Source organism: Haematobia irritans, chromosome 4, assembly GCF_050003625.1.
Source record: "Haematobia irritans isolate KBUSLIRL chromosome 4, ASM5000362v1, whole genome shotgun sequence".
In the NCBI taxonomy this organism is placed as follows: domain Eukaryota; kingdom Metazoa; phylum Arthropoda; class Insecta; order Diptera; family Muscidae; genus Haematobia; species Haematobia irritans.
The window spans coordinates 106,499,277-106,513,149 of record NC_134400.1 but is presented as its reverse complement, the minus strand read 5'-3'; the positions used below and the strand labels follow the sequence as shown (position 1 = coordinate 106,513,149).

The 13,873-nt window shown below is 36.0% G+C and overlaps 1 protein-coding gene across 1 annotated transcript in view; it reads left to right on the top strand.

Annotated features, from left to right (window-relative positions):
* Positions 1–2,581: 2,581 nt before the first annotated feature.
* bma (SCY1-like protein bma) overlaps positions 2,582–13,873 on the top strand; it is a 327,192-nt gene continuing 315,900 nt past the window's right edge. The window contains exons 1-3 of the mRNA XM_075306514.1: positions 2,582–2,761; positions 3,964–4,089; positions 10,639–10,737. Coding sequence (XP_075162629.1) covers positions 2,582–2,761; positions 3,964–4,089; positions 10,639–10,737 — 405 coding nt within the window. The remainder of the gene's footprint in view (positions 2,762–3,963; positions 4,090–10,638; positions 10,738–13,873) is intronic.

Below are 13,873 nucleotides of genomic sequence, written 5' to 3'. Positions count from 1 at the left end.
GGATGACATTTTGTTTCTGTAAGAGGCTCCGGAGGTCAAATCTGGGGATCTGTTTATATGGGGCCTATATATAATTATGGACCGATATGGCCCCATTTTTGCATGGTTATTAGAGACCATGTACTAACACCACGTACCAAATTTAAACCGGATCGGATGATTGTTGCTCCCCAAGAGGCTCTGCAAGCCAAATCTGGGGGCGGTTTATATGGGGGTTATACGTAAAAGTGGTCCGACCTACATCACTAACAACTACTTGAGCGAAGTTTCAAGTCGATAGCTCATTTCGTTCGGAATTTATCGTGATATCAATAGATGGACGGACGTGGCCAGATCGACTCAGAATTTCACCACGATCCAGTATATATATACTTTATGGGGTCTTAGAGCAATATTTCGATGTGTTGCAAACGGAATGACAAAGTTAATATAGCTATAGAAATAAAATTATGAAAAAATTTTCTATAGAAAAAAAATTGAGAAAATTTTCTATTGAAATAAAATTTTGAGAAAATTTTCTACAGAAATAAAACTTTGACAAAATTCTCTATAAAAATAAAATTTTGACCACATTTTCTATAGAAATAAAATTTTTACACAATTTTTAATCGAAATACAATTTTGATAAAATTTTCTATTGAAAAAAAAAAAACAAGTATATACGGCCGTAAGTTCGGCCAGGCCGAATCTTATGTACCCTCCACCATGGATTGCGTAGAAACTTCATATACAACCACCACGTACCAAATTTCAACCAGATCGGATGAATTTTGCTTCTCCAAAAGGCACAGAAGATCAAATCTGGGGATCGGTTTATATGGGGGCTATATATAATTATAGACTGATATGAACCAATTCCTGCATGGTTGGCCAAGTGACTCCGGAGGTGAAATCTGGGGATCGGTTTATATGGGGGCTATATATAATTATGGACCGATGTGGACCAATTTTTGCATGGTCATTAGAGACCATATACTACCACAATAAACCAAAATTCAGCCGGATCGGATGAAATTTGCTTCTCTTAGAGGCTCCGCAAGCCAAATCGGTTGATCGGTTTATGTGGGGTCTATATGTAATTATTGACCGATGTATACCAATTTCAGCCGGATCGGATGAAGTTAGCTTCTCTTAGAGGCTCAGCAAGCCAAATCGGGGGATTGGTTTTTGCATGGTTGTTAGAGACCATATACTAACACCATGTACCAAATTTCAGCTAGATCGGATCAAATTTGCTTCTCTTGGAGCAATCGCAAGCCAAATTTGGGGGACCGTTTATATGGGTGCTATACGTAAAAGTGGACCGATATGGCCCATTTGCAATATCATTCGACCTACATCAATAACAACTTCTTGTGCCAAGTTTCAAGTCGATAGCTTGTTTGGTTCGGAAGTTAGCGTGATTTCAACAGACGGACGGACGGACGAACGGACATGCTCAGATCGACTCAGAATTTCACCACAACCCAGAATATGTATACTTTATGGGGTCTTAGAGCAATATTTCGATGTGTTACAAACGGAATGACAAAGTTAATATACCCCATCCTTTGGTGGAGGAAAATTTTGGGAGATTATTATTGGCAGGAGTGGCAAGCGTGTTTGCAATACCATCTGACCTGCATCAATAACAACTACCTATGAAAAGTTACAAGTAGATAGCTTGTTGCGTTCGGAAATTAGCGTAATTTTAGTCAAAATGAGCATACATAATAGGTGGCGGAGTAGACTGGCCGAAAGTCATTCTCTAGTCTAAGATGTCTGTCTTGTGATTTACGAATATTACGAATATTATATGCTTCCTAGTAGAAATGATGTTTTATAAAATTTACCACCAAAAAAAATTTCTGGACGCTGATGAAACGATATCACTAAATTTAATTAAAATACAAGACTATGGGCTCTCAATATTTCGAAACGTTACAACAACAAAATATCATAGATAGTAAACTCCCAAAGACGCTTATCGGACGTATCCAATTCCGATGGCATGGGATAATCTTGCATTTGATGCAGAGTGTAATTGAATCCATGAAAATTTGTTTTTCTTTTTTTGTTTTGTACAGGTACTGTGAATGGATATGACACAGCAAAACATAGTGATTGTGGCGAGGGACCAACATCTAGATCACAGCAGGCTTATGCAGATGGTACATATTCAACAAGCAGTTGCACCAGTAGTCCTTTGAGACAGCGTCTTCCCTCGCAAGCAGGTCTGAATGATTTGAACGCATCAAATCCGGGAATATTTGTGGGCGGCATTGGAGGCAGCAATATATATTGCAATAACATACAAACGCCCAGTACATACAACAGTGGAAATCTTGGTGTCAATTATCCTGGCATTGGTGGTGGACAAAGTGGTGGTAGCACTACAGGTACAGGTTGTGGCATAGGCAACATCAGTAGTCTTAGCATAAATAATAACAGCAGTAACATCTACACTGGTGAATTGAACAGCACTGGCAGCGGAAGCGGAAGCGGTAGCACAGTTGCACCGGCAACACCTCCAATAGCTGGAGGCGGTGGACCACGGCGTCAAGGCAGCTTTACGAATGTTTTTTCGAAGATAATTGATGGTATGCCAGCAGGAACCATGTTTTCCAAATTCAAGAGCACCAACAGCACTCCGGTGACTCAACAGACCATCATTGATAGCAATCCCATTAAGCAGTATTTCGACATTGGCAAACAGGTCGCATGTGCCGGCCCTGAACTGGCATGGAAAATTCATGAGGGGCATCGCAAGAATGATGGAAAGGTAAGTTGTTGTTGTTGTTGAATAGACTGTAACCACAATTTCGTGGAGATTACCGAGTAAGTGAATGTAAACATTGATTGACACACACAATCACAGACATCATTGCATTGAGAAATGCTAACAATACCCAAAGCTGAACTGACAGCATGTGACAGCAAAAAATTTCATGACTAAAGAAAGTTTTCGAATCTCTAGTTTGTGTTCTAGTAAATCCAATTTTTTTTTTGTTTTTAAGGAGGTTATGGAAGATCATAAAGCTATCGTAACATAGAATGGTTAAATTGGGCGAACACAACGTTTTTCTTTCACCTATTGATTTTTAAAACATAGGATAGCTGATTTCCGTTTGGAAAATACTGATATCCGTTTGGAAAATTTCGTGAGCCTCGTGAATTTGTCGTGATTCACGTGAATTGAAGATCGGTTGATAAAGACAGCAATTATGAGCAGATCGGTGATAACTATATATGGCAGCTATACCTAAATCTCAACCGATTTTTTTCAAAATCAATAGCGATTGTCTTTGAACGAAAATAAGACCCTATGACAAATTTTAGGACAATCGGACGTAAACTGCGAGCTGTAATTTTACACACAAAAATACATGAACAGATAGACAGGCGGGCGGACATCACTAAATCCACTCAGAATTTAATTCTAAGACAATCGGTATTCTAAACGATGGGTCTGGGACTGGTCCTTCTTGGTGTTATATACAAATGCACTTTGTTATTATACCCTGTACCAAAGTAGTGGTTAAGGGTAAAAAAATGTAATTGATTAAAAAAAATTGTAATTTTAGTTCTTTAAATTTCTTCAGTCAAATGAACTTCCAAGGCACAATTTCTCAAGCAAAGCCAGGATCCTAAAGCGGAGTTCTTCCCTCCTATGACAAACCCATGCAAAATTAATTGGAGATGATCAAAATTTGCACTACTTCCGGAACACAAGTTGAGGATCCAATCTACTTTCTGCTGGGTACTAATGAAAATGGGGTCGACTCATAACACAAGACATTCCAGAGCTAAACTAAGTAGTTCTTCTCTCAGATGGGTGCGGGCGTTACTCGTAAACCTCACATACGAGAACATCTCCTCGCACACATTTACCACCCATATCCTGTGTTTTGTATCTAAGCCACTGACAGACATCTTAAAACTTAATTTTATATTCAAATACACTATTTTCTCTTATTTTTTCAGGAATGTTCGGTATTTGTTTTCGAAAAGAAAATTGCAGAAAAACTACACAAGCCCAGGCGTAAGGAGACCATTACGGAAATTTTAAAAAATTCAGTGAAAAATTTAGAAAGATTCCGACATCCTAAGGTAAGTACGAGAAAGAAGAAATCACAAAGCGTAGAGTAAACAAGTAAATACAGCCGAAAATTTGGCCAAATCGAACTATTACATACTACTAAAAATTGTCATCCACAATCGAATTACTTGGGTTGTGACAATATTTCCCCATGACATGGTTTCTTGAAACTTTAACTGTTATATTGTAAGTTAGTCCATATGGAGTCAATGATAGGTAAAACAAGTAAGTAAAGTAGAAAGTCGGGCGGGACCGACTATATCATACACTAAACCACCCCTACACAGAAAAAAATATCACCAAAATATTTCCAATTAAAAAGTTAATTGAAGTTGAAATTTTTTTCATTTAATAAATTAATTGGTACAATTAACTTTTTAATCAAGATAGAAACATTAAGTTAATTAAGTCAATGATTGAAAATTTTAAAATTTTTAATTAAAAAGATAATTGATACAATAAACTTTTAATCATATTCGGAAGACTAAGTCAGTTAAAAAAGTGATTAACATTTTTTTAAATTTTTAATTAAAATTTTTTTCAAACAATCAATTGTTAATCCAAATAAAAATTCTAAGCCAATTCAAAAGGTAATTGAAAATAGTTACCTTTTTTTAATTAATAAATTAATTGAGTTTTGCAATCAACGTCAATTAAATTTTTAATTGAATCAATTAAAACATTAATTGAAATTTGGTAATGAAATCAATTAATTTTTTAATCAAGATTTTTTTCTATGCCCAATTAAAACTGTGATTGATACTATCATTTTCGTGATTGAAGACATTTCAATTAAAAAATTAATTGGATCAATTAATTTCGTGATTGAATCAGAAAAAAAATTTTTTGTGTGTAGTGATGTAGAATACATAAGTATTTGTAGGACATTATTGGTATAGGTTCAGGAATTAAAGCGTAGTTCCATATTTATGAAAAGGCACATGTTTATGGGCACATGTTTATGGGCACATGTTTATGGGAGATCTACACTAAAAAAAAAACGAAACCTCTATTTCACTAAAGCCAATTTAACTTTATTTTAGTTCAAGCAATTTTTAGGTTTGGAGAAAGTTTTCTTTACTCTAATGATTTTTTTCGTACGTTAGTTAAATGAACTAAAAAGCTGGAAAAATATACACAAATGAAGCAAAAAAATTTACTAATTTCGTACTTCTCGAAACATAGTTCATTATTTCTTTAAATTTGTAAATTTTACTACAAATGCGCCCATCTTGAACTTCGTATGGCACTAAAGACATTCTTGCAATTTTGATCTCCAATTTTCCCCATCAAACTGCAAAATTTTCTTTAACAAGTGAAAAAATTTAATTATTTCTAATAAATTTCCTTGAATTTGTCGAAAAACATTTACTTATCGGCGTGATGTCAGTGTTTGTAATACTGTTTAGTTAAAATTTTATAAAAATAATCAAAATTTTCTAAAACCAACCAAAATTTTTCTTCCTGATGTTTTTTGGTGTATCTCAATCTGAATAGAAGTGTCGGATCTTTGGAGCAATATTTGATTTAATACCTGCAGAGTTATCCAAGACCTATATCTAAATGTTGGATGATATTTTGCAGGTTTTGTTGATATTACAGTAGATTTGCTGAATTTGAGTAAGATCGGTTAATAAATGAGGCCACTATGGTCAAAAATAAGGTTTTTAGAGGAAATTTTTAAAAATCGGGCGCTTCATACATTTGGGAGCTATATCTAGATCTGAATCGATTTGCAGGTTCGGTTAACACCACAGAAGGTTACCATGATGAAATTTTGCACAACTGAAGAGTGATGAAAAATATTACTTTGTGCCAAACTTGAAGCCGATCGGTGAGTAATAAAGCACAACGTGGCCCCATTTGTCGAAATCGGGCGATACATATATATGGGAGCTATATTTAAATTTGATCAGATTTCTTCCAAATTCAATAGCGTTCGTCCCTATGCCCAAAAAACACTGTACCAAATTTTATCAAAATCGGTTAATAATTCCGACCGGAATCCTGCGAACAACAAATACATGGACAGTTTTTACTCAAAAACAAGTCTGGTAAGAAAGAGCTTACTCTCCTGTGCAAATAATATAGTACTTACAACGAAACCATTGCACCAGGGTGGTGGTGCAATGGTTAGCATGCCCGCCTTGCATACACAAGGTCGTGGGTTCGATTCCTCCTTCGACCGAACACCAAAAAGTTTTTCAGCGGTGGATTATCCCACCTCAGTAATGCTGGTGACATTTCTGAGGGTTTCAAAGCTTCTCTAAGTGGTTTCATTGCAATGTGCAACGCCGTTCGGACTCGGCTATAAAAAGGAGATCCCTTGTCATTGAGCTTAACATGGAATCGGACAGCACTCAGTGATAAGAGAGAAGTTCACCAATGTGCTACCACAATGGACTGAATACTCTAAGTGAGCCTGATACATCGGGCTGCCACCTAACCTAACCTAACCAACGAACGTTCATGATCTGAAAACGTTATGGTCATGAATTTATAATCAGACATGCACGATATAACTTTTAATGCCCAACAAAAACTATAGGAACCCAGGTTCGAATTACGCATAGGAATTTGTATACTCTTCACCCCTACTGTGGTACAGGGTATAATAAATTTGGAGTAGCCTTAGACCCATCGTTTAGTATGTTATACCGATCGTCCTACAATTAAATTCTAAGTAGCAATGTCCGTTTTTCTGTCTGTCCGTCTGTCTGTACATGTATTTGTGTGGGCAAAGTACAGCTAGCAGTTTAGGTCCGATCGTTCTCAAATTTGGCACATGGTCTTTTTTCCGGTCAAAGACAATCGCTATTGATTTCGGAAAAATCCGTTCAGATCTAGATATGCAGATTTGCAAAATTATGCAAAATTTAAAGCAACTCAATATGAAAGTCTGGGCTCTGGGGCCATATAAAGGGTGATACGATCAAAATTTGGTCAATATAAACTTGACGTATTTCTTTCAATTTTGCATTTAAAAAACCTGAACACCCCTCATTTTGAAGGTGTGTGTGTGTAGAATGTTGCTCCTGTTTTGATTTTGGAATTCACTCTTCAGTTGTCAAAATGTCGTCCAAGCAAGAAGAGCAGCGTATCAAAATTTTGCTCGCGCATCGCGAAAATCCGAGCTACTCGCACGCAAAGCTCGCAAAATCGCTAAAAGTTGCCAAATCAACCGTTACAAATGTAATTAAAGTGTTTGGGGAACGTTTGTCGACAGCCAGGAAGTCTGGATCGGGGGGAAATCGAAAACCGGAAGCCGCTGAGACGACAAAGAGAGTTGCCGGTAGTTTCAAACCCTAACCTCTCTCTCCGAGATGCCGCAAATAAGCTGGGTGTATCGTCTACAACCGTGCATCGACCCAAAAAACGAGCCGGACTATCGACTTACAAGAAGGTAGTGACTCCAAATCGCGATGATAAACAAAATACGACGGCCAAAGCGCGATCCCGGAGGCTGTACACGACGACTACAAGCAGCTTCCGGGACAGGAGTTTTATACGGCAAAAGGAAGGGGAAAGGTAGCAGATATTTTCAAGCACATAAAACTGACAAAGTTCGCAAAGAAATATCTGGTTTGGCAAGCCATCTGTACCTGTGGCTTGAAAAGCAGCATTTTCATAGCTTCCGGGACTGTCAACCAAGAAATTTACGTGAAAGAGTGTTTGAATAAACGTCTGCTGCCTTTCCTGAAGAAACACGGTTGTTCCGTACTGTTTTGGCCGGATTTGGCATCTTGCCATTACGATAAAAAGGCCATGGAGTGGTACGCCGCCAACAACGTGCAGGTGGTTCCCAAGGACAAGAACCCTCCCAACACGCCAGAGCTCCGCCCAATTGAGAAATACTTGGCTATTGTCAAGCGGAACCTAAAGAAGACCAAAAAAACTGCTAAGGACAAGCAGCAGCAAACTGGCTTTCTACGGCGAAGAAGGTGGACAAGGTGGCTGTACAAAATCTGATGGCAGGTGTCAAGCGTGAGGCCCGGCAATTCGGATTTGGAAAAGCGAAAGCCTAACTGAATATTTTTCCTGAATTTTATACTAATTGAACTTGAAAAAGAAATTTAATTTGATTTTTTAAATAAACGATTTCACCGATTTACACGCGATTTCCCTTGACCAAATTTTGACCGTATCACCCTTTATATATATCCGATATAGACTTATTTAGCCCCAGAAGCCAGAGTACAGGTGATGGTATAACCAAGTATGACAAGTTTGGTTGAACTTGTCATAACGCCAGACTTTCCACTTAACGATAAGAAAACGCTTCCGACTTGTGTAAATGTCGCCCGATACGGCCAAACATTATCTCAAACCCCACAATTTAAGCACCTGTCTTGGCGAGATCTAGCCCATATCCTTATAAAATTGACATTGCTAAGTAGCAACAATTACGTTTTTATACCCTTCACCACTACTGTGGTACAGGGTATAATAAGTTTGTGCATTTGTATGTAACGCCAAGAAATAGTGGTCATAGACCCATCTTTAAGTATACCGATCGGCTTAGAATTAAATTCTGAGTCGATTTAGCGATGTCCGTTTGTCTGTCTGTCTGTCTGTCTGCCCGTCCGTCTGTCTGTATATGTAATTTTGTGCACAAAGTACAGCTCGCAATTTAAGTCCGATCGTCCTCAAATTTGGCAGAGGGCCGTTTCTTGGGACAGAGACAATCGCTATTGGTTTTGGAAAAAATCGGTTCAGATTTAGATATAGCTGCCATATATATTTATCCCCGATGTGGTCATAATTAGCGTGTTTATCAACCGATTTTCTCGAAATACCGCACATCCAAATATTTTATGAATCTCGAAAATCTTGCAAAATATCAGCCAAATCGGTTCAGATTTAGATATAGCTCCCATATATATCTTTCGCCCGATATGGACTTATATGGCCCCAGAAGCCAGATTTTTGGCCGCTTTGGTTGGAATTTTGCACTAGGAGTACAATTAGTAGTATAGTCAAGAGTGCAAAATTTGAGTGAAATCGGTTCAGATTTAGATATAGCTCCCATATATATCTTTCGCCCGATATGGACTAATATGGTCCTAAAAACCAGAGTTTTGGCCCAATTTGGTTGAAATTTTGCACAGGGAGTAGATTTAGCATTGTAGCTATGCGTGCCATATTTGATTGAAATCGGTTCAGATTTAGATATAGCTTCCATATATATTTTTAGGCCGATATGGACTTATATGGCCCCAGAAGCCAGAGTTTTGGCCCAATTTGGTTGAAATTTTGCACAAGAAGAACAATTAATACTATAATCAAGTGTGCCAAATTTTATTGAAATCGGTTTAGATTTAGATATAGCTCCCATATATATGTTTTTCTGATTTCGACAAAAATGGTCAAAATACCAACATTCTCCTTGTTAAATCGCCACTGCTTAGTCGAAAAGTTGTGAAAATGACTCTAATTTTCCGAAACTTCTAATACATATATATCGAGCGATAAATCATAAATAAACTTTTGCGAAGTTTCCTTAAAATTGCTTCAGATTTAAATGTTTCCCATATTTTTTTACTAAAATTGTGTTCCACCCTAGTGCATTAGCCAACTTAAATTTTGAGTCTATAGGTTTTGTAAAAGTCTATCAAATTCTGTCCAAATCGAGTGATATTTAAATGTATGTATTTGGGACAAACCTTTATATATAGGATGTGATATGGTATCGAAAATTTAGATCTACAAAGTGGTGCAGGGTATAATATAGTCGGCCCCGCCCGACTTTAGACTTTTCTTACTTGTTTACCTATACCTTTTATACATGTATATCGCCCGAGAAATCATATATGCACTTTTGCCAAATTGCACAAAATTGTCGTAAGCACCCATCGTTTTTTTTTACCAACATTGTGTTTCGTCGCAGGGTGTCATCCGATTTAAATTGTAATTGTAGAGAAATACATGTGTATTGCAATTTAGACCTTTATGAATTTACCAATAAATTTGTTGGATTTGAGGTGGTACAAAAAATTTTGGTATACACTGTAGTGTAGGTTATAATATAGTCGGCCCCGTCCGACTTTAGACTTTACTTACTTGTTATAAATATATTTTATAGTTGTATATAAAATTTTATTCATTTTTAAACTGTTTTGTTTTTTTTGTGTAATCCTGTACGATATTAAATAAATAGATTAATTTATACATTACAAATTAATATATTTATACATCTAAAATTTTTTCCGCCTAAATGTTCCCATTTTCTTTAAAATACTAATACTATTATTTTCTATTATAATACGTTTTAATATAAGAATATGTAATTATGATAAGAATGAACTTCATACCTACTTGCAATGTTAGTCACATACTTTAATTTAAAAAATTGTAAATTTTTTTTTGTATATGTAATTCCCTAAATAAATAAATAAATATCCTAGATTATCTTTATTCCATATAATAAAATATTCCATTTAAATTTGTAATTATTTTTAAATTTAACTATTTGGAGTTTATTGTTGCGTAAACAACTATTTCCTGTGATTTTATTTTTAGACATACAAATGATTGCTTTTATTTTATTTTTTGTTTTACAGATGCTACAGGTCATTCACACTGTAGAAGAATCATCAGACACTTTGGCATTTGTTACAGAACCTGTCATGGCCAGTTTGGCCAACATTTTAGCATATCATGTAAGTACAATTTAAACAATATATGAATGCATCCCTTCTTAAATGGATAATTGAAATTTAATTATAAAAAATTGAACAAGTATATACGGCCGCAACGAATCTTATGGATTGTATGCAAAATTTTACTAACAAAAGCAGTAGTCCACAATGGAATTTCTTATTAATTTTATGATAAAGTTTAAAGATGACAACGTAGCCCGAAGAAGCTTAGGGTTATGTTCTGAATGGAAAGTTATTTTATATGTAGCCTACGACAGGTATACAAACCCCAGGCAATACTTTAGCTAACCAGCAAACAAAATGGAAATTCGTCCCAATACGTAACTTTTAATGTACATCAAATAAGGCTTTTATACACGCAGAGAAGGAATATGATCACCTCAAACATGTTTCAAGAGCAAAATGTTATTTTTGTATGGTGACCATGTAAGATGTTTGTCACTAAAATGTTATTTTCTCGTCAAATATAACCTGCTTGCCGAAATCAGATACATGATTTCCGAGAAAATAACATGGTTGCGAAAACAATGTTACATGGTCACCATCCAAAAATAATATTTTGCTCTTAAAACATGTTTGAGGTGATCATATTCCTTCTCTGGGTGTAGAGATAGATTTTATTTCCATGTCGTAAAAAGTTATTTTGAGGTAACATACTCGTAGAAAGACCATTTGTTTGGTACGGTTTTCAGAATGAATCTTAAATTTCTGAAATTTTTCGCCTATAAAAACAGTTAGAAAACCTTAAGTACCCATCACCATGAATCAAATATAATAGTTTCCTTTGAAAACTCTTCCACGTAGCAGGTAACTTGAAAATTTATAGAAGATTTTTAATTCGAGGTAAATCGAATAAAAATTGGGATGTCAAGACGATCAAGAAGCTAAATCGGAAGATCGGTCTATATGGGACCATACTTGAGCTGGACCGAAGCGTTTTTTTTTTTGTCGAAGCCGATGTTCGGCAAAAAAATCAATAATCAGACGATTTTCCAAAAAATGCAATTCAAGAAGTTTGGAGTGTTTAGTTCAATATTAGGATATTTTATTAAACAAAAGTAATCAAAAGCCGATTCGTGGCCTATTATCGATTTTTGGTTGGTATAATTATACTAACTGTAGATTCTTTAGATTGAGAGAATTGTTGATGTTTTGGTAGATTTAGCAAAAAAAAAAAAAAAAACAAGTATATACGGCCGTAAGTTCGGCCAGGCCGAAGCTTATGTACCCTCCATCATGGATTGCGTAGAAACTTCTTCTAAACACTGCCATTCAGAATCGAATTACTTAAGTTGCGGTAACGCTTGCCGATGGCAAGGTATCTTAAAACTTCCTAACACCATCTTCTAAATTGATGTAAGTCCATACGTGGTATATATTAAATAAAAAAAGATCGATCCAATACGTATATAATTCAGTTTGACAAAGTAGACATAAAATTTTGACAAAATTTTCTACAGAAATAAAATTTTCACAAAATTTTCTATAGAAATAAAAATTTTGATAAAATTTTCTATAGAAAGAAAATTTTGACAACATTTTCTATAGAAATAAAATTTTAACAAAATTTTCTATAGAAATAAAATCTTGGTAGATTATTTTTGGCTCGAGTGGCAACCATGATTATGAACCGAATAAAATTTGAACAAAATCTTCTATAGAAATAAAATTTTGACAAAATTTTCTATAGAAATAAAATTTTGACAATGATGAAAATTTTATTATGAACCGAATAAAATTTTAACAAAACTTTCTCCAGAAATAAAATTTTGACAAAATTTTCTCTAGAAATAAAATTTTGGTAGATTATTTTTGGCTCTAGTGGCAACCATGATTATGAACCGATATGGACCAATTTTTGTGTGATTGGACCAATTTTGGTATGGTTGTTAGCGACCATATACTAACACCACGTTCCTAATTTGAACCGGATCGGATGAATTTTGCTCCTCCAAGAGGCTCCGGATGTCAAATCTGGAGAACGTTTTATATGGGGGCTATATATAATTATGGACCGATATGGACCAATTCTGCCACGGTTGTTAAAGATCATATACTAGCACCATGTTCCAAATTACAACCGGATTGGATGAAATTTGCTTCTCTTGGAGACTTCGCAAGCCAAATCTGGGGATCGGTTTATATGGGGGCTATATATAATTATGAACCGATGTGGACCAATTTTTGCATGGTTGTTAGAGACCATATACCAATATCATGTACCAAATTTCAGGCGGATCGGATGAAATTTGCTTCTCTTTGAGGCTCCGCAACCCAAATCTGGTGATAGGTTTATATGGGCGCTATATATAATTATGGACCGATGTGAACCAATTTTTGCACGGTTGTTAGAGACCATATACCAATACCACTTACCAAATTTCAGCCGGATCGGATGCAATTTGCTTCTCTTTGAGGCTTCGCAAGCCAAATCTGGAGATCGGTTTATATGGGGTCTATATATAATTATGGACCGATGTGGACCAATTTCTGCATGGTTGTTAGAGACCATATACCAACATCATGTACAAAATTTCAGCCGAATCGGATGAAATTTGCTTCTTTTAGAGCCTCCATAAGCCAAATCTGGGGATCGGTTTATATGGGGGCTATATATAATTAAGGACCGATATGGACCAATTTTTGCTCGGTTGTTAGAGACCATATACCAACACCATGTACCAAATTTCAGCCGGATCGGATGAAATTTGCTTCTCTTTTAGGCTCCGCAAGCCAAATCTGGGGATCGGTTTATATGGGGGCTATATATAATTATGAACCGATGTGGACCAATTTTTGCATGGTTGTTAGAGACCATATACCAACACCATATACCAAATTTCATCCGGATCGGATGAAATATGCTTCTGTTAGAGGCTCCACAAGCCAAATCCGAGGGTCCCTTTATATGGGGGCTATACGTAAAAGTGGACCGATATGGCCCATTTTCAATACCATCCGACCTACATCGATAACAACTACTTGTGCCAAGTTTCAAGTCGATAGCTTGTTTCGTTCGGAAGTTAGCGTGATTTCAACAGACGGACGGACGGACGGACGGACATGCTTAGATCGACTCAGAATTTCACCACGACCCAGAATATATATACTTTATGGGGTCTTAGAGCAATATTTC